The 22417-nt window shown below is 36.4% G+C and overlaps 1 protein-coding gene across 5 annotated transcripts in view; it reads left to right on the top strand.

Annotated features, from left to right (window-relative positions):
• Window positions 1-3713: 3713 nt before the first annotated feature.
• The window catches only part of LOC117405424 (lysine-specific demethylase 6A-like), a 99183-nt gene continuing 80479 nt past the window's right edge, over window positions 3714-22417 (top strand). For 3 of the 5 annotated variants that reach the window (XM_059030060.1, XM_059030058.1, XM_059030057.1), the window contains exons 1-2: window positions 3715-4320; window positions 4475-4538. In XM_059030060.1, coding sequence (XP_058886043.1) covers window positions 4151-4320; window positions 4475-4538 — 234 coding nt within the window. In that variant the 5' untranslated portion in view covers window positions 3715-4150. Of the gene's footprint in view, window positions 4321-4474; window positions 4539-22417 lie in introns of all 5 variants that reach the window. The other 2 variants (XM_059030059.1, XM_059030056.1) reach the window with 1 other exon arrangement.

Here is a 22417-nt window from a genome sequence, read left to right as displayed (position 1 = left end):
TTTCTCCATATCATGTTTGTTTTTCTAATATTTAGAAATTGCTGTGATTTCGGCATTGTTACATTATAGAACCACTGTCTCTACTTGCAGCTCAAGAAAAAGTGCTGATCCCATTTCTGTCGCTACTTCTCATTCTGCATTTCGAATGGTTTTCAGCATCTACTGCAGTCATAGGTGACAGAAAGACATATATCTTTGCCCTTGTGACAACTATGGAAGATTTACAGCTAGTGTGAACTATCCCAATACAAGTGGAGCCCTGCATCAGATCGTTTATTGACCTTGACCTTGCATGAACAACACAAGGAAACTAAACACATGTCCAGCTCTGATGCTAGACACCGGCTGCTGTGTTCATAATCACCTTATCCCAATGAAGAAAATGGTCCTACCTCCTATGAGTCTGATCTCATAAGCTCTCATATGCCTGGTCAGTGCTTGGATTGATTACCTCCAGTGTACGGTGGTGGCGACTCAGTAAGGGGAGCTCATCCCTACAGGCCTTGAATAGTGTACTTTACACAGATTGGGTCCAAAATTTGGGTCACATGACGAGGCTAGGTGCAAACCTACTACCTCATGTCAAAAACACTGTACAAAAAGGAACCACTACGTTTTTTTGCTTCTATTTTTTAAATCAGATTTTATTAACAAGAACTGTGGTGCTAACTTGGCATTGGTGCCAAAACTGTTAATGTTTCAAAAATAGAAATTAAAAACTAGAGATTCCTAACTGAGATCTTTGAAACCAGCCACAAAAATTTTTTTTTTTTTTTAAAAGAAAACAGTAGACTTTGCACGGGGGGAAAAAAATGTAGTTAATGTATCATGTGACAAGTTAACCAATATCATTTTAATTATGTAATGCACAGCTGCAAAAACTGCCAGGGCGATTGATTTTCTGTCCCTTGGGACACCCATGTAAACAAGATCTTGATGAGTTCGTCACTGTAACAAACATTTTCAATTAACGATGATCCTGGATGGTTGATTTTAGTCCTATTATCAGAGCTTCTCCCGGTTCACAGGAAAGTAAACAAATAACACCTGCTGATTACCACTCATAATAAATGTTATACTGTCATTTTTATGACAAAGGTTATGATTCAAGAGACAATATTTATAAATGACAATGCCTCTTAAAAAAAATAGAAACCCACTGTACACATCTATACTTTCTACTGAGCTTCATGTTCTAAGGATACTAAAACATGTTACTAAAGCCCCATTCACACTGCATGCTCTACCCAGGTCGGAACCTACACGGGTCAGGACCCGGTGTCATGCGGGTCGGCTACATGATTTCACACTGCTTTTGACAAAACAGGGTTGACCTGGTGAGAGACACAAGTAAACAATGGCGTATCAAAGCCCCAGAAGCAGCTTGTTACAGATGTTTTCATACAAGCTTCTCTGGACTGAACCATCTGCCCAAATGTTGATTAGAGCAAATGTTTCTTCATCCCTGCTGCAATCTGGCTCATGGTGTGTCTCAATCAACATAAATATGGATAAACAGAATAAACAAAAATGTTCCTTTCGGAAGTGAAACCTTCACGCAGGCGTGGCTGTTTATTATCTCGTCCGCCATCATGCATTCTGTCTCACTAAACCCTTGTCAAAGCGTGTTGACCCACATCCTGAGGTGGGTTGCTGGGACCCGGGTTAACCCAGGTACGTGGTTTCACACTACGTGGGATTATGACCCAGCAAGCCAGATCCCAGGTAGGAGTGCCAGTGTGAAAGGGGCTTAAGTTAGTCCAGCAATGTCTGTAGTCTAAAGACTTGTGGTATCGTACTAACTGGAACAAATATGAAAAATCCCAAAATGTATTGCCAACTTCAATGAAACTGAACTATTCTTTAACAAAAATTATATTAAATAATTTGAAATCTTTTGAAAAAAAAAAAAAAAAACGTCACAACCCCCTTGCAACTAAACCAGTTTTATCCTTATTCAACGTATTCATCTTAACATTGGCCTATTTTATAAAAAATAATAATAATAAACAATTCCAGTACGACTTTCCATTCTCTCTACTTTCAGCCACAGATTTTTTAAATTTGCTGCTGTACCTGTCCGCCTCTCAGGGAGGCACCATTAAATCTGCTTAAAGTGTATTCCATGCAGTTGTGCGCTGCAGAATTGCTGTGGAATCCTTTCGGCCATCCTCCACAATTTCAATAACATCTTTTATACACTCTATGAAATAAAGGTTTTGCTCCATTGTATAATTCTGCACACAACTACTGGCCACGATTGCCTTCGCATGGATGTACTGAGAAATTAAGCTTTTATAGGCTATACCTGAAATATGTAATTAGCATTTCTGATTCGATTTCCACCTTTTATAGTCTATAATACACTTTGGTCCTATAAACGAATGCCTTTGTTTTGTGCGTGAATTAAATAATGTAATAAAAGTTTTGTTTATCCTCTTATCATTAGATTATACATGTGAATTTGGTTTAAGAAAATGGGAAAATATTCTTACGTAATTCAGCCTTAGTATTTACTTTCGTGCATAAACACATTTCTGTACAAACTTTTTCAAAAATGTAAATAAAAAAATCATAATTAAGATGTTAGGTTTCTTAACGAAAAATAACTCTTAAAATATAATTAGCTGCAACCAATCACTCAGATTTTCATAAAAAAAAAGATCCTTCAGCACCCTGACGGAGTGTAGGGCTGTTAAAACCACTTCAAGCTTTCTAAAACCAGCTCAAACCTGGGACTGCAGAATACATGGTAATGTGTGTTGTGTGCTGGAGCGGAATGTGCAGCAGCTACTCCGCCTCCAGGGGGGCCTCTGTCAAATCCTGCATGACTGCGAAGTGCTTAATACATTACTCAGGCAAAAAGCAAAACAGAAGTGTAAGTTCTTTCATTTCATAAAAACACTTCAGCAGGTAACATGAAGTACAGTATATGTTAGCTGCAAGTTATTTACAAAAACAGAAGTAAAAAACATCTCATGGTCAATGTTGATCTATTTCCAATTAAGTATTTTTCCTTGATTATCATCTTTTCTACAGTTCACAGTAACTGCAATTTAAGTTATGGAGATTGCCATGCCCAAAGCTGGGCAATGTAGTTTGTCTTTCAATCAAAACTACCTGCAAGTTATAAAACATGGAAAAGGCTTTCCCTTGCTTATGTGAAATTCCTGTCTAAGTGTGGAATTAATTACGGTAAATCAAAAAAACCTTTATATAAAATAAATCACATTACAGTAATCTCTGTCTATTGCGCATACATATTTTAAAACCAAGACGTAGTGTAAGTTCTAATGACGCTGTCAGCGCACAACGGTAATAAAACAAACGCCAACGACTCCAATGACCCGTAACATTTTAACCAAACTAACATCTACAGCTTCCCAAAAGTTTGATTGATCTTTCCAGGGCAGTGATAGCGAAAACGGGAGTCCGTGCTCGAGTATAACTCCTAAACCTTAAACCCTGTATTTCTGTTAGTTCTCACTATTGTACCCAGAAAATACTCACGGTTTTATAACGCCACAACCTAAAACAGACATTTTCTGTCCAGACTCCCACGATTACTAATTAAAAATGACAACAAGTGTAGCCAATTGTAGATCTTTGAGTGGATGTACGTCATACAAAACTTTTTTTTGGCAAATAGGAGTGTGGAGGGGGTTGAACCAATCTGTCTGTTTTTTTTTGGTCCATAACAAGTTTGGTTGAACTCAGGGCGCTATAGAGAAAGGAACCCCGAGACAACCACAGAAAAACTGAGAGTCACGTGTGGGGTAGGTGGCGGTTTCTATTGGCTGCGAAGGGGGGAGAGGGCGTTCTGACGGCGGCGTGGGTTCGCCTGTGTGACACAATTACAACAACTTTGAGCTGGTGGTTGGGGGGAAGTTTGTGATATTACCAAATAACGCCCCGTTTTAAAACCCCGTATTCTCATCACTCCATGTAATCCACGCTCCGGTTGCATACAGTATTTTATATAAAACAATGTAAAAAGAAGACCACTTGGCGGGTTTGTTTTTCCTTTTTAAGGATTTATTATTTTTTTTCATCTTTCAATCCTGGAAAAAAAAGTTTTTCCCGTTTCAGTTTTTTTTGTTCGCTCTTTAATTTTGGCGGAGGTTCTCGTTTGGTTCCCCGTTGCGTTTCCATGAAATCGTGCGGAGTGTCGCTAGCCGCTGCTGCCTGCGCTGCTGCTCTCAGTCTCGGCTCTGCTGGTGATGAGGAAAAGAAAATGGCGGCGGGAAAAGCGAGTGAAACCGAAGAGGACTTTCCTAGGCTGACAGCGCAGGAGAGAGACAGCCTGGCTGAAATAGACAGGTCAGAAACCGCGCATTGCAAAAATAAATAAATAATTAAAAAATCGTCTTTTCTTTTAATTGCATACGTGTTTGCTTGTTTCTAAGTGTTTAAATCGGCCCTCTTTTGCAATCAAGTAACACGGAGCCGCCTGTGTTGTCTTCTCTCTTTGCAGCCGAGTGTTTGGATTTTTGAGGCTTCATGAAGATGGCGCCAGAACGAAGGCCTTACTGTTAAAGGTATGTCAAAAAGGACCGAGCCGGTCCCTTTACAGTGCTGCTAAGCGCATTTTGTACCTGGGTGGTGTAGAGAATCCATCTTGTGCTGCAAGGTTTTTTTTGTTGTGTTTTGTTCCCTTAATACTTGCTGTGTGTGAATCGTCAGAAATCGTGAGGCACTGACTCCCGCTTAGGCATTTAATTTGATGTTAATAGTACAGTAGTACTGATCTTTTTTGTTTTGTGTTCGCCAAAGTCAACCCAAAACATAAGTTATTGTAAGTCAGGAAGTACACACTTTTGAATCAATTTTCCAGTGTAATCGATACCACTTCTTGCTTTCTCTGCACTGTTTTTATGGTACAAATGGGTCAGCATTTACATTCACGTTTGTATACAAGTGCCCATGTACTATCGATATTTATGCAATGTGTTTTAAGTTGCTGTCATGGATTATATAGCAATATAAATACCAGCTGCGATTGCCCTTGTATTCTGGCAGTCGTGTGTACATATTGCAGTTGGGGATATTTCGTTTCGGATTTTTAAAACAGTTTGTGCTATTATTTATTTACTTGTCTGTCATGCATCATGCTAGTTTGGCCATTCTGATTTTGCCATTTGGGGCATGCAAAAACTAAATATAACCGTGTCTATGCATTTGTCAAATAAATGATGCTGTCTTGTTTTGAATGAGGCATTTGTGATGAAGTTGTTTTTTTAAAAACATAGTTAGTAATGGCTGCTCGAATCGGCCCAAGATGGCGGGACGGAGGAGAAAAGTGAGAGAAATAAAGGTTGAATAACTTAATTATTGAATAATTTCAGTGTGGTCAGAAAACAATCGTAGATCTTTACAATTGGTGAGCAATTTCTATTATTCTTTGTTTTAAATGACCAAAGATAGTGGTCTATATTGTTGTGTTTGTGTATATGTACCCTCTTGTGAGTTTGCACCCGACATCAACCTGTAGCACATTGGGCACCGAACAAAGGCTACTGGGTCATTTTTATATTCACTGCAATTATATAGTATGCGTTTTTCATGAAATCCTATCAAATGTCGTTTTGGTTCGTGGACGGCGACGACCTTTGTTATTTAATTCTAAGATAAAATCTGTAGGATGACGGGAGCTAAAGAGAGATGGTACAAATGCTATTCTGACAAATCGAATAGGGGGTATTTTTTAGCAATAGTCTCTTGAGCACGTTTACTTTAATTGTTTTATATAATTTTGCACATGCAAAGAAAACTCATATGAATCCAGAAGTTGTTTGTTTATTTTTTAAAATATTGCAAATTGATTTCGTTGAATTTGCTGTAAAACTGCTTGTAAATTTAAATGTATTTACTATTTTTTTTCTCATTTTAACCAACGCACAAATGGGCTGTGGGGATTCCCTCTGGCGAATTACGGATATTGAACATCTATCTGTTTTGTTACAGTCGTTAGTAAACAAAGGGAATAGGTCTACGAACAAAGTCACTCGTGCAGGGTGCAGCATATCCATATTGTTTATCCTATAGATCATGTAAACACTGGAACTCAACCGTTAGTTTGTGCACAGAAGACTTGATGCAGGGCCTTGCTGAACGAGAGGGGTTTAACGTAGGGTGTGTGTTATTTGTCTCATGGTTCCATTCATTTTAATTAGGGTATGTTATTGTTCAAAGCGGGTTAATTATAATGTCTTGGCTGTTATTGATACCAGTGATTTGAAGTCTTGAAAATGATATGGTTGATAATTTTTCTGTGATACATATTTGTCTGTGGACTGTACTAAATGTATTGCCAGTCAGTAAAGTGTGTCGAACACCATGTGTTGAAGTTGTATGCAGAGATCAATGTGATTCAGTGCTGATTTAAACGAATGCATAGCTGTACTCATCACACCACATTTAAGTAACCTCTAAAACGCTTTAAGTTTGTTGAATACTTTAGTGGTCATTTTGTGATGTAGTTTGTAAACAATGCAACCTTTTCTCCCTCATTAAATTAACCTCTTCCCTAACCTGATGGCCTATGGAGCAGCTGTCAGCAAAATATAATTAAATAGTGAATGTAGGATGGTGGTCTACTTTTTGTGTGACTGATTTTTGGTGTTGTGGTGTGGATGGCCTGGTGTTTACTATTACTAACATACTTAATATTGTAGCAGTAAGTGTGAACAGCTAATTTATTTTTCCTTTGATGTCTTTCCATATCTGTTTTACAATAGAATAAAATAGTAATTTGCAAAGCTTCCTGTAATTACCACACTATCTTCTCCAGTGGGTTTAAATACTGTGCTTGTACAGTATTTGAAACAGACCACCTTTAGTAACAATGTGTTGCACATGTCAAGTGGTGAATTTTGATATTTAAAATGAGGATTTATAAAGATTAAGAATGTTGCTGTTTGGCATGCTGGTTGCTGAAGGTTTGCTAATATTGAAGATGATGTAAAGTACTGTAGCTTCTGGCTCTTGATTCATTATAGAGCTGCTGAAGTGCAATTTTGTTGCAGTATAATTCATAAGATCTGACACTTGATTTAAAAACACTTTATTAGTAGGTGGTATTGGAGATGGCAAACGTTTCTTATTCTGGGCCAGGGTAAAATGAATAAATGACTGTGGACCAGTATGCCCTATAACTTTTACAATAAGCTGTTTTTTCTAACTCGATTCTGGACTGGTCAAATCCTCATAATATTGTACTGTTCATTGATATGCAAAAGAAGGTGAGTAGGTGTGGTATCTATTTATACAAAAAATAAAGGAGAGATCGGATGATATGGAAATTCTCAAATGATAATTGTAAGATATTGTGAAATTGTTCTTTCAGCCAATATATGAAAATAATTGGTATTCTAATAGTGTTTTCCATGTTGCCTATAATTTAGTTTAAAGGAAATATAAACTGTCTCACATTTATTAAAGTCTGCAAGTATTTACATAGCTACTTGATAAGTTTTTCCATTTAGATCATGGTTTTCAAAACAAGTAACATAACTTCAGCCTCAAACTGATATGAACTCTGCCAGTGCTAAAATGTAGGTATTTTAACAACTATTAATAAATACACCATTAACTGCAGTAAAAACAAAAGTCTCTGTGTTTCTACTGTTGGCTTCAGCTGCACTATGATAAAGAAAGCAGTTGATACTGACGCTAATAAAAAGGTAGTGCGTTGATTTTAAAGGAAACACATCAAAGTAAAGACTTGTAAGGCTGTGTTCACACTTGGTCCGTTTGAAAGGGTTAGGACCACATTAGGTACATTTTGTGTGAAGTGTGAACAACAAAGTCCACTTGGAAAACGAACCGTACTGAGTCCACCTAAAGAGTTGGTCTCTCAGTTTGGTCTGGTTCGCTTGCTAAACCTCACCTGCTGGACTCGATCCTTTTGCACATAGGAAACAAACTATACAAGGTAACACCCACTCGGAAGAAAATATTTCACTCGTAGTTTAGTTCATATTCTGAGGAAACAAGTAGAGCAAAAACAGCCTTCATCTTTTGTTCTGGTCTTTGCGATTTTGTATCTTTTTTTTAATTTTTTTTAAAAGCACTAAACTGCTTTAGTGTGCTCAGCAAGATAATAGCAGAATAATCTATTAGGTTGTGTTGGCGCCATTCACAAATAAAATAAACAATCTTATGGATTATTTGTTTAATCGTTCTGATTGTGTTTGCCACGTTTTAAATGGTAACGCTAATAAGTGATCTATTTTTTTAAATCTGGCTTTTTGTATATTTTTTTAACATGTTTTGAGGTGACCATATAAAGAAAAGAATGAGTTGTTACCATCTGCAAAGTACCCGATGTTAAATTAAGCTATTATTGTGTTAATACATACTGTTATTTTAACGGCTTTGGAGTTGGTACGGCATCAGTGAATTGAAGAACAAAAAAGTCCTTGTTTTTCACTCTGCAAATCTAGTAACTCTAATTACATGGACATGCGAGAAACTAAGTTTAGTCAGACACCAAAATCCAAGCCAAATTGGACAAAAAATAGTAAAATCTATATCTTTTCTGAAATGCTTGCCTACAGTAGGAGAACACTGCAGTGCTGCATAACCGAATACTGCACTGTTCTCCTACTGCACGTCATTCAACAAATGTATTCATTAAATTAGCGAAGTGCTCCCTCTGTTCACTTGCTTTCTTTCCCAACAATATGTAAAAATCTAAAACATGCTATTAAAAACTGGAGCAATACCAATAGCTGCTACCTTTCAAGATACCTTGCAGAATATTGTAAACATATAAATGAACCGAGTGCACTTGCAAAATGCATTGTAAACACAAACTAACTTTGGCCCTGAAAAAATGGAAAAGGACCAAAAAAAAACAACTTTTAGCTTGCATCCAGTTGAACTGGGCACCTTTACTTGCAGAGAAGTGTGAACAGCAAGCACGTTGTTTCAAACGAAGCAGACCGAGTCCGCTTGAAACAGCCCCAGTGGAAATGCAGCCTGAAAAAAGAAAGCCAGAAACTCAAAGGAATACGTACTCGTTCTTTTAAGGAGAACTAAACCGCTTCATTTTACCGTATTTCCAGCAGTCCAGTTGTATCCTAGTGCTTTAGGGGGATATATCTGTGTAAAGGTGATATTTTAAACCAATAATTCAGGACTTCAGTGAATCATCAAAACTTTAAAGAAACCCTTGTTTAGGAAACAAAAACCTGTAGCATCTACGCCATCACCATTATTTTCTTGCCACACTGTTTTTCTGTATTAAAATGATTAACGGATGCTGCAAACATTTGTTTAGAATCAGACCGTGCCACCTAGAGATCTGTGTTAAAGCTCCAATAGTTGAATACAGTTGTGGAAAGTACGTTTACCTGTGGCATACCAACCACCCTGCATGATTAAATGTTTTTACATGTGACTTAACAAAATATCCTTGTTTTACTGGAGTTCATTTACGTTACTTTTATTGGCTTCAGTACAAGTACTATAGTGAATGGCCAAACACATTATGCATATCTTGATTATTTTATTGCAGCTTCCATGCAATAAGATATTGCTGAATTAGGGATGCAACTCGAAAATGAAAGTTAAAAACCAAACTGCATTTGTGTAGCAAAAGGAAGGGAACATACCATTATTACCAGGGCATGAATTTCAGCGCGGGAGCGTAGGAATCACATATTTTCCTGGTTGCTCCTGCATATTTGCAACTTTCAGTATGGGGAAAATCCTGCAGAAATTTTGAGAAGCTACTGTATCAGGGCATGAAGTTAAGGTCATGAAGGGTAAGGCAATGTTGCCTATGTTGGGCGTGAAAATTCAGGGGCACCAAGGCAGTTCTAGTGGGCAGAAAGGCAAAATATAAATCCAATCCAAGGGCACCAAGGCGATTTCATACTCATTCCATAAAACAACACAAAAATAATACAGAGCCTATTATGTTGATGAAATGTTAATTCAAACACAAATCAGTGTTTTTTCTTGTTGATTCACACACTAATTGTTACAAAAATAAAATATAGGTAACTTTTCTATTGTAAAAATAAAATGATATAAAAATATCCAATTTAAAAACAAACGATGGAAAAATACAAAGGGTAATTTGGCAAAAAAAATTCTGGGTATTTTTACTGAAGTCTGCCACCCAGTTAACAAGAGCTAAATATAGCGCTTGTCTGTCCTGTAATTAAAGCTTTTTTAAAAACCCTCTATGCCATGTGTTTCATAATTTAGGATAAGCAAGTTCAACTGGATTTCATATAACATATTGTCTGCTGGTGAAGCGAACGTTTAAATCAATGCATTTTTAAATGCTAAAAATAGTATTCTTTCAGAAACACGTCACTGGTTGTAATTCATGGAAGTCGTGAAATCCATGCTCATCATGAAAAAGTACAGCCTTAGTGATACAACAGCACAAATAAGTGATGTCAGTGAAGGGAAAGTTAAAGATAGATTTTCAGCCAAACTGCCTGAAGATTTACCCATGGCTGGAGTGTAATAACGATACTGGTCAAATGAGTTGTTCGGTCTGCAGTGTGTCTGTGCAAGTGTAGTTTGCTAAACGCTGTAACCTGTACAAACAACGCGGCTTTGAAAAAAAAAAAAAAACTTTCACATAGAAACTTAGTCAGGCAATGGACAGTGCTGTGCAACGCAATGATAAACAGCTGGATGTATACAATAGTAGATGTTTACATATGAGAGACTTTATGTAGTTACACAGTTCTTGAAATTTACAGTTGCAAAGGATTTTCAGTTTTAATATAGTGGATTGCTGGACACTCGATCCAGGAAAAGAAAGGTATGCCGTTTTAAAACATACACATTCTAGCCCCTTTCATGAAAACGCACATTTTACTAGTTAAAAAGCAGAGAAGGTATTCCACAAAAATAAATGAAAACAGAAATCGATCCACTTCTCTATGTTGTGTTTCGTTCACTAGCATGTTGTCTCTCCCACTCGTTTCAAGACGCAGGGAGCTGCTGCTTAAACCATGTCATGCATAGCTACTTGCTCGTTTCTTTTTTTTTTAATTGTTTTATTTTTTTTGGTATATGGATTTGAGCAAAACTAATAATTTACCTGTTTGTATGTTCATTTTTAGCGTTGATGTTTTGGCGGGGGAATAACACCGAATTACAAAACAGCAACTGTCATTGGACAGTTGAAGTAGACATCTAAGATGAAAACACATTTTTATTCAATGGCTTTTATTGTATGAACAAATCTGTTTTTTTTTTTTTTTTGTGTTCCGCACTCATGAAAGGTGATGTATAAAATAGATTTATTATTATTATTATTATTATTATTATTATTATTATTATTATTATTATTATACTATATAAATTAGCACTATTTAAAATAAAGATTATTATACAAATATATAAATTAGCACTGTATATACACTGAAGACATGGAAGGAGTCAGAATGTGTAATTAAGCATAGAATCATATCTCCTTTATACCATATATGATCATAGATATTGTGATTATGTGTAACATGGTATACATTGTGTTTTTTTTTTTTTTTTTACTAAGCTGTAAATTAAAAAGGGAAATTGAAATATAGGTCTACATCATTTGAAAGATATTCACATGTATGTGAAATAGCAGACAGCGAAGCATCAAACAAATTAAATTGCAACTGTTAAAGAAATGGCCTGAAAACCCTCTGCTGTTTGATATTTTTTGTGAAATGCCTAAATGATCCAAACACAGTGGAATGCAACCTGTACAAGTGGCTCTCAACATATGAAGGCACAACCAGTTTATGCAGTACTTGATGTAAGTTCACATTAATATTATTAAAGATTATTACTGTCGGGCAAATTGTTGTGCACCCATTTCATACCTGAACATTAGGTAAATCCTAGAACACTTCGCTGCTGCTTTTTTACACCGCTTTTCCTTCCTCCTATCTTTTTAAAGTTTTTGAGTTAGCATGCCGCTCACACGCTGCCATATTGAATTCTGTCTAACGGCATTCCTCCCTCTGTTTGCACTTCATTAACCAATGATACAATACATCTGTCTTGTGACTTAGTGCTGGGAGGTGCACAGTAAAAAGAATGGCAACAATAATACATTGATAGGGTGATTTTCTTGCAGGATGAAATTAGAATTCAGTTGAATTGTGACAGAACTGACGCTGAGCAGGCTTGTGAATGGGTTGTAGATCAGATGTGCTGGTGTTGAGGGACACAGACGGCAATGACGGGCGGGCATATAGGCAACTTTTAAGAGGCATTGTGGCAACTGCTGCCGATGCCATCGGTTATTTCGCGCCCTGCAGTTTTCTTCCTGCTTCCCCTAGTTTACCAGATTTAGAATGCCTAATGACACTGTGATATGTGATTCTCAGCAGCTATCTATAAGCATTGTTTGTTTTTGTAGAAGCCGTCAAGACTCAGTCTATTGCAGTAAGAAGAAAGTAAACAGTATTTTGGGCGGGGGATTTAAGACCCTTGTGTTATTTTTGTAAGCGGTGACTTTGGGAGTTGTTTTTGTAAGCGGTGACTTTGGGTTTTTCTTTCCTTTTTATAACTTTAAAAAGACAACAAGACAACAAGGCATAAAAAGACGTAGTGGACCTCCTTGCAACAACGATAGATGGATACACTGTTTTTGACCCCTTCACCATATTAATAATCTATTTAAGATACCTGAAGTTAGTATTGGGACAAATATCTGAATATTTGAAGGAACATTTCTTGACATGTATTCGAAGGCTAAAATCTATATCTGTGTTCACCAGCAATGCCATATTTGAATTAAAAACACGTATAAACTGTGCACCGATTTACCACCTTGCCAGAATGTATGCAGGTGCTGCTTCAGATTTGGGAAACAAGTCGGAATCCGGGGATACGAATGCAGGTACGTCACTCAGAAATGCTTTATGCTTTCCAACACTGGTACAGCTTGCAAGGATAATGTTGTGTATGTGTGTAGTAGTGAATTTTCCGTTATGTGGATCTAATAAACGAGAACCAAAATTGTGTCCCCCCCCCCCATTGTACAACGCACCCTTTTCAAGTGAGTAAACCTCAGTAATGACATTACATTGTGAAAATGTGTCAGTTGTTTTTTCAAAGAAATGGCAATGGCAGGGATTCAAAAAAAAAAAAAGTCTGTGTGGATTTTTGCCTGAAATACACACAAGAACATTTTTTACACTTAAACTACTACATGGCATTCTTTGGAGTAAATGAAGGCCATCACAACCAGTTCTTATTGCTGGGATATTTATTTTACTTAAATACAGTGTTACAAGTAATGTCTTTGAATTCCGTTTTGCAAATGAGCGAATATTCGAATACTTGTCTGAATTTTGAACGGATATCAACATGGAAATACCATGTTTGTTCCAGATAAGGTGCTTAATGGGTGGTTTACGCTTTAAAAACATATACATAACAATTTTGCTGCACAGCTTTGAGTTCTCAAGCTTCTTGCACTTCATTGGTTCCCGGCGTCTCAATAGTCAATTGTGAATATACTGCATGTGGTAGCTAGTGAATGGATCATAGAAATACTCAGTTAATTGTAGACTGCCTGGTAAGGCTGGGGCGATGCCTAATTTTTCACTATCGATATATCGTTCTCCAAAAAAACAGATGATATCCAATGATATTAAAAAAAAATCCAATGATATTAAAACTGCAATGATATTAAAATAATAACATAACGGGAAGAGGAATGCCCTGAAAATGTATGGTACAATCATTGATATTTATTCAAACAATTAGCTATATTTTGTGTAACCAATTAATCGATTGCTATTTTGAGGCTTAACTGACAGCCCTAATGTGTACTTTCACTACAAAAAATATATATAGCGGGGAAATACCATAGGATGTACATCCAATCCGCAGAATGTGGCAAATTGTCAGTGTATAATTTCAATACGTTCATTAAAATGTACATGTTATAAGCTATTCCACCAGAAAAACAGGCTAACACGGGTAAAGTTGAGAATAGTATTGAAATGTTTTTTTTTTTTAATTTATAAATGCAATAACGACAATAAAAGGAATATGCATGAAGAACATCATGCCCATACTGCTCAATTCCATATTCCCAGGTTGTATAGTACAAAATAATTTATTTGTTTTGCAGACTATTTGAAAAATAATTGAGTAGTTTTCAGTATATGTGTGTAAAGCAAGTCCTTTAAATGTATTGAAAGAAATACAGATGCTTCATATTTTGTAATTATGTACTATTTCTGAGTACATTTAAATAAATAAAATGTGTAAATAAAGCATAAGGAGGAAAAAAGCTTGCAGTACCATTTTCACAGACTTAAATGAAGATATCATTTTTTGTAACTATTAATAATGGTAATATAAGGACAATTTCATTAAGATTATTTTTCTTCCACCTGTGTGCTAGTAATTTTTCATTTTCTAGAATCTCGCTCCTATCGTGATAATCGGTTTATCGTGGAAAAGAGGGCTCAACTATTTGTATCGATACAGTATTTGTAATTCTAGCACAACTCTCTTAACTTCCTCTGTTACTTTTGAAGATTCCTGCGCAGATGCAATCCCGTTAGTAAACACTCACAGGGGCTGGGCAGGGGGGAGAAGGTGAACTCAATCGCATGCAGATTCAGTGAGTCAGACCTGAGGGGAGCAGAGAAGCTCTACGCTTAATGCCAAAAATAATTGCAGATTCCAAATTTTAATAAAAAATAAAAACGTTCCTTTACACAAAAACTATCGATAGTTGTCAAACGATACGATGGATCAGTGATGTATCGCCTCAGAATTACTGCCTGGGAATTGCCAGAAATGTGACCAGAACACGTAGTGTTGAATCCACTCACACTTGCAATGCATGTTTGTGACTGGTGAAAAAGCGACTGGGTTTTTAATTCTGGATTTCTTGGTGCCCCTCAACCTAACCTACCAATTTACATGATAACCTAATTTTTGGAAGGTCAATCTAAATAATAAACACAATATTTTTGTGTTTTGGAGAGAGTCAGGATGGATTGTATTGTAGCAAGGTGATCAATAAGGAATACAGTATTATTGTTTCTTTATAAATGATGTATGTGCATGCAAGCCTTTTAAGTATATCCCATCTACAACATTGGAATAATAATACAAAAAATGGCTTCAGTTATATTGTTTGTGATAAATAAAGTAAGAATTTGTTTTTATTATAAGACCAAGTTTTTGTACAGTAGTTCAAAGTAACATAAGTTAATGTAAAGTTAATATATACCCCAAAAGTTAGCATTAAAGTACAGTATTTATTGAAACTACTCATGACTGGAGCATTAGGAATTACTTTTCTATCTGACTAAAATGTTTAAGTGGAAAGGAAGATGTTATAAGCAGAACGTATAAGGCCAAAACACAGAACAATATATCTACCACTTCTAAAAAGGAAAAAGAAACAAAATATTAAAATATGTTAGCTGTGTCAAATATTGCTGGCAAAAAAAAAAAAAAAAAATCGCATAACAGACGTGTGTGGCAGTAGCAGGCACTTGGTTTGGCAGTCTCCCCAGCAAAAGGCCAAAAGGTCAGTATGGTGAACAAGAATGCAAAGCTGATGAAACAGTGGGTGCTCTTTGAGTGTTCTTTGGCAGTATGATCTGCACTTAGCTTCCTTTACCTAGCCAAGCAGTCAATGCACCTTTTAAGTGAAGGCTAGGCGATGCCATGAATTTGTTGTTAGCTACCGAAATTAGCCTTGCAGTTTTGTTTAATATTCACTTGTTTGTGAGCAGTTATTTTTATATCTATTTTGTAAAATTTGTCATTTAGGCTTCTCTTAAATGGTATAGCTTTATCTCGGTCTGTTTTTAAACCAGTTTTCAATATGATAAAACATAAATAATAGTTTTTGCCAGGTCCAGAATCTGTATAGCTGAAAAACCCTGTTGTGGCAAATGATACATTTTTCTTTTAAGTTTCACAGCAAATGCTTGTCTTGTTTGTAGAAAATGCTTGTAAGTACACTGATTTAGTAGGAGTAAAAAAACAGAAATACCTATTTTTGTAATGAGACAATTTGCAACAGGCATTATGACTTGCAATTTACTTGGTGCTTTAATGTTGCAGCTACTGCAGGTGCACTGCAACAAAGTGTAATCCGGGCTCTCAAACCTTGTCCCATTGAGGGTCCAGGACTCAATTAAAAAAAAACAACAGAAAAAAAACTGAAGGTCTCTGAGATCAAATTAGTTTTGACAATTTAACAAGAAACAAACACTTCTTCAGAACCTTAAAGCATTTAAATATTTAGGAACTTTTACAGTATAATAACTCTAGAGAAAACGATAATCCATAAGATTATTTACTAATTTTTTTAAATAGTAAATTACTCGGCTGTTTATTTGATCAGCACACTGCCTATTTTTAGACTGGGAAATCCATGAAAAAAAAAAGTTTTTTTACAGTGAAAAAAAATACAGCCATACCTGTTGGGTTTTTAAACAGCTGCTTATGCTTGAGCAGCAGTAAGGCCAAATAAAAAAAAAAAAAAAAAAAAAAAAAAAAAAAGTGTGTTTCGGTTACCCGAGCCCAAATATTTTTTGATGGTAACGGACTGCATTTTTCGATATCAATCTGAGAAATTGATCACTGTGCGCGGCCTCGTTTTCGCTGGCGCAATTTTCCAGAAACCTCTTGCAAACAAGATCTTCCATTTCATTGTTGGCATCACCACGTACAGGTAGTTTTTCACTATGTTTGAAAAATGCGACCACATCACGACTTGCCACAAATCATTATGGATTGCCTTGTAAATGCCATATTCCGAAATTATTACAATGTTCAGATCAGCTGAATAACCTTTAAAGTCTTCACGGTTGTCAAATAATTTTCCTGGATTGAAAGCACTTAAATCTACGTCTGTGAACTGTAAAGGAATACTTTAACCATTTCAGCTGATGCCTTTCAAATACTGTTCCACGAGAAACGTTCAGCAGGTAGGTAATTTATTTTAAAGCTCCCTAACGACCCAATTAACATACACACATTTTATCATCTGTTTAACTCCTGTCAGCTACTTTTGTACATGTCCAACTACTAAAACGAACAGAAATATCTGAAAGTGAAAGTAACTTCAATTTCTTACTGGTAGGTAGGCTTACTGTATTACTGTGATAACTACGTGTTTTTTTTTTTATCTTGTCATCTCAAAACCTGTTAAATGTACACAAAGCCAGAAGAAAAAAAAATGGTTCACTATGTGTTATCATTTAAGTGATAAAACACATAATCAGAATGATTAAACACATATTTAAGGATTGTAATCCTTGCACCGAATAAAGCTAATGTTATGGAACGACCACACCTAATGTTACCATGGCGACCACCCCTAAGTCACGTGAACGGGACCTAAATTAAGTTCCGAGTTATTTGGTTTAAACATCAATATTAGTAACTGGACAACCAAGAAGACGAGAGGTGGGAAAGTAATTTAAAATACAAAAAAAAATATGTAGCCTAAAATCGTTTTGAAAATCATAATATAAAATTATCTTGACAAACTCTTTTCCCGGTACTCTGTACAAATGTTTTACCAGTATGCAGAAATGGTACTCTGAAGATTTGTCTTGCCCTGTTATAGAGTGCCTACCCCATCATTAAAATATTCACCGTAGCAATTCTGATGACAGTGCAATGGGGTCCCAAATAGACAACTGAGCACTGTGTTAAGACCCGCTGAAACAGGGTTTATTTAGTGCAACCAGGAACTTTAATAATTGAACACACTATAAAAAGCAAAGTAGTCTTAAGTAACAACTGCGTGTGTTTAGACTGACACAGAAAAAGGAAATCAAAGAAAGAAAAGTAAAAAAAAAAGATATTTTTCCACAAGTGTCGCAGTAATGATGCTGCTGTCTTTGTCCCAGTGGTTTCACTCCTTAGAGCTATCTGCCTATAGCATAAAACAAGACAGGTGGAACGTTTATTAATGAAGATGCACCCTCAAAATGAGACTGAGGTGGAGAAAGAGGAGATGGTGGGAGAATGAAGCAACATGACAGTGACAAGCTGACACTAATGAAAGTACAACATAGTTATTAATTAGTTATGTACTGTAAAATAGCACTTTCCACTTTTACCATGCTCACACAGCTTATTCAGGAAATAAAAAAAAAAAAAAAATGTACCTACCTACCTGTCATAAGCAGTGAGATGCTGGGGAGTGTCCAGTTCTTGTAGCTTCTCATCTGGCACCCTCAGGATGGAGCGGATCATGCGAAGTTGAGAGTTCCAACGTGTTGCATTGGCTCTTGAAAGGCATTTTTCAGACTAGTATTTCTGATGCACGAGTGGACCTGTGGGCATAAGAGTTAGAGGCAGTCTTGCTCAAAACCTTGTTTGTTTGACCATCTTTCTTGAAACCGTCCTTGATTACCAACTGTAGGCCTAATGTGTGAGCAAAGCAAGGAATGTGTTCCCACTGTTCCAACTGTGCATAGGTGGTGCTGTCAGATTGTAGGCAACAAGATCTTCATCACAAAAAGCACTGGAAGAATCCTTAACATCTATATTCTCAAAGCTTGATAGAGAATGCCTTAATTGTATTGGCAGCAGTATCTGTGGTTATGTTGGTGACTTTACTTGTGAGATTAAAGCCAGCAAGAATCTCATGATACTGTTCAGCTATACTCTGAGCTGTGTGAGATCCACAAAAGCACTTGCAAGCAAGCATGACCAAGTTTATTGTCCATTCCTGAATGAAATGAGCAGTAATCCCAATATAGCTGCGCACCTGTCTGCTAGACCAGATGTCAAGGGTCACACAGACATTCTGGGGTTGCTGCATACGAAGGGCGAGGTCTTTTGAGCTGCATACACTTCTCGTGAATCAATGTTGAGACAAGATGTTTTCTGTTGGGAACATGGGTCCAGCTAGTTCAAGAATGAACAGAAGTATGTGCTGTCAACCACAGAGAGTGGGATCAAGTCTATGCAGTGAAGGTCACTAGGGCATCAGTGATGACAGTTTGACGGTCTGTGGGCTTGTACTTGCTCCTGCTGGTCTGCTTACCCTTTCCTGGCAGTTTTGAAGTATACTCATTGTAGTCTTCCTTGTGTTTCCTCTGAAACAAAACAAACAAGTAATAAGGAGTACCCTTTCATAGCATCTTTTATAACTGCCTATAAGGAAGTAATCTTGCACGTAAGCTCTGCAAGCTCTACATTATTGTTTGATATTGCACTTAATGTGGAAATAAACAAAAAGAAAGAGATTACCTTAAGATGATTGATAAGATTGGATGTTGCTTTAGTTGAGCCAGAAAGCTCAGCATAGCAATAATTACATTTTACAGGGTATTTACCCTTGTCATCTGGCTTATCAAGCATCACAGACTGAACTGTACTTGACATCTTTACAATAGGGTTGACGTTCCTAAGTAGAATGATACCACAATGCTCTTGTATATTTTCTAGCCTTCTAACATCTGTGCAGGGTATTTATAGTCATTAATAGTTACAACTGGTGATTTACTCAGAACATCAAAGCATCCAATAAATGGCAGTTGAAAAATTTAAATGATCTACCTTTGTCAAACTGTGTCTTTCCTTCATACTTCAAAGGTTGAGAAGATCATGAACAGGTGAGTTTGAGCTGAATGCATGTTAATTGTATGATTTGCTGGTCTCATCTTGAAGACACAGGTGAAAACAACTTTTGCAATTTATTGAATAGTGGTTAAATGCATTTGAAATGTTTGTGAAGCTTTCACACGATTTTAAATACAAATGCAAATACTTGCAGAATAGGCAAATACCAAGTGAAATACAAACCGTTCACAGTTTTGCATTTATAGAACACTTTGCTTGCTTTGAGGGGTGTTCTCTTAGCTATAGACTACTGTACTTTCATTGTCAGTTTATGGTTCGACACAGCAGTAGAAATGCGACTGCTCCAGATGAGAGGAGAATTTGCTTCCCATTAGCTTTTTAAACATTCAGTGTGGAAGTTAATTGCCATTGATTGGTACTTTATTGTAAAGGTGAGGGAAGGGCAGTGTTTCGATCTATGAATATATATTTTTAATTAGTTCTATTAAGTTTTTACAGACTTGATGTAATGGTGCTAATTTTTTCATGAACAAATATTTGAAATTCCTTAAAGAAATTATGAAGATTGTTTGTTTAAACTACTAGAAATTGTGTGTTTTGGTCTTTGTCATATTAATTGGTGACTAATGCTCACTAAATGTTTTGAATTATCTTATATTAAGTGTAGGGTACCAATACTTTTGTCTGTGGCTTTAGGTGTATTGATTGGGAACACATATTATACCTTGTTTCCATGGACAGTCAACTCGTGCGCTCAAATTGGTCTGAATTGTCCCAGAGCTTTGAGTTGATGGACAAGTCAAGTTGGTGAACAAGGAGGCGTTTCCATGGTTTTCCGAGATGCCTGTGTTATCACATGAGTTGGGCAAGAAATACTTGCGAGTTAAAGGTCAAGATGTGCATTAGCTGCAGACAGTATTACTGTCAAATTGTCAGTAATTTTAAAAGATAAATCCATCTAGGTATTTTACATTTGTTTCATACAGTGCATATACCTCTGGCAGGCTGGTATGCAGAACAGGGAAAGAAGGGCTGGACAAGGGAAATAATGTATCAGATGTCAGAGTGGATATGTGAGTGGCAGTGATGAAGCCAATTTGCTTGAAAACATTAAGTAGACAAATGATTAAAAACCCAGAGGTATTTATTTATTTATTTATTTATTTATTTATTTATTTATTAACAAGGGTTTAATTAACAGCTAAAATTGTTTGCCAGACTTGTTAGTCTGTAACAGAATGGTTGATTATTGTCAGTACGTTGTAGATGTTACTAGAGACACCTACTGTGTATTGCAAAGTCCATAAACAAAACAAATGGAGCCTATTCAGCTTGTATTTGACATTGTATCTTTGTGTTTCCTGAAAAACGGACAAGGGTTGGAATGGGCCAAAATGAAATAATCTGATCTGCGTCGCACTCTTTTAACCGTCGCTGAAGTCAACATTTGAGACCATTTACTTACGGTTTACTAAATAAGGAAGCTGCAGCTACACTTGTGCAGAGGTGAGAGATATAAAGATGCAGTTGTGCAAAAAAATAATGGATGTACCGCTGGGCAGGAATACAGTAGCTAGATGCACAGAGGACATTGGCAAAAGTCTTTTTGAACAAATGCTACATGATATAAGAAACTGATGGGTTTTCAATAGCTATTGATGAATCCTGTAATATTTCAGACACGGCCCAGTTATTTGTCTTTGTTTGGTATGGAAATTACTTTTCCTTCAAGGAAGAATTATTGGGCAAAACAAAACTACTGCTATGGATACAAAACCACATTTGGACTAGTACTCTGAGAAGTGGAATATTACTAAAGAGAATCTAGTGGTAATGCCATCTGATGGGGCCAGAGCAATGGTTGGTTGTGAAGCAGAGCTTATTTCTTTGGCGTGGAAGGATGCAGCTTAACCCAATTTCAAGAGTTCTTTCCACTGGTATATTTTTTTCCTACTGCTTTTAGTGGTAAAATATTTGATTTTATGTAAATAGTTACATTTTGATTTTATACATTTTGAAAGTTTGTTTGTGGCTTTCTGGCTCTTTTAATGGCCAATTGTTCATCCGTATGGCACTTGTTGCCAAAAAGGTTGGACACCCCTGTTGTAGACCATTCTCATGCCAGTGTAACCTACAGGCGGTTCTACACTGGATGCAAATCAAAATATATATTAATTAGTGTGATTTCAGAATAAGAAAAGCTGCCCTTCCGTCACCTATAGAATCGAGGGTTTAAAAGCTGATTTTAAAAGCGAATTTTCCTTACATGCTGGGCATTGACATTTTTACTACTGTACAGAGGCTGTAAACTGTCAATGAAAATACATTATGAAACTAGCAAATGCAACTGATTCATCACGTAAACGTGACCTTTCCTTAACCCTACTCGAGCTACCGCTGTGGAAGCGTGTGAATTTCTTTGTCGAGTTTAATCGGAGATTACATTTTGCCCAGGACTAGAAACCCACAATTCACTGCAGAGATTATGCATTTGAAAGTGCATGTTCTTGGAATAAAACAGGTGTTGGTATAGTGATCAAAATATTTTCATAACAAAAGAAGAAAGGAAAGACGGATAATTGCTTAAAAAAATGTTAGTTTGATCACGACAGGTTCTATATTAACACTATTTATGACTCTTAATTGTGTAAACAATGGAGACCAAGGGACCACATTGTTTTGTATTGAGTAATTAACACATTTTATTCCATTTCATTAATAAATCACAACTTCAAATTCCCCTTGCTTTTATATGGGAACTGTCATACTCATATGAGGCTATCTTGCATGTTCCCATACAAAGATTATATATTTTCTCTGTCCCTATATGAGGTCACCATGTGTGAAATAGTTAAGTAATTATTTA

This window comes from Acipenser ruthenus, chromosome 9 (genome assembly GCF_902713425.1).
Source record: "Acipenser ruthenus chromosome 9, fAciRut3.2 maternal haplotype, whole genome shotgun sequence".
NCBI lineage: Eukaryota > Metazoa > Chordata > Actinopteri > Acipenseriformes > Acipenseridae > Acipenser > Acipenser ruthenus.
Note: the sequence above shows the minus strand (reverse complement) of the source record. Positions and strands in the feature narration are given on the sequence as shown.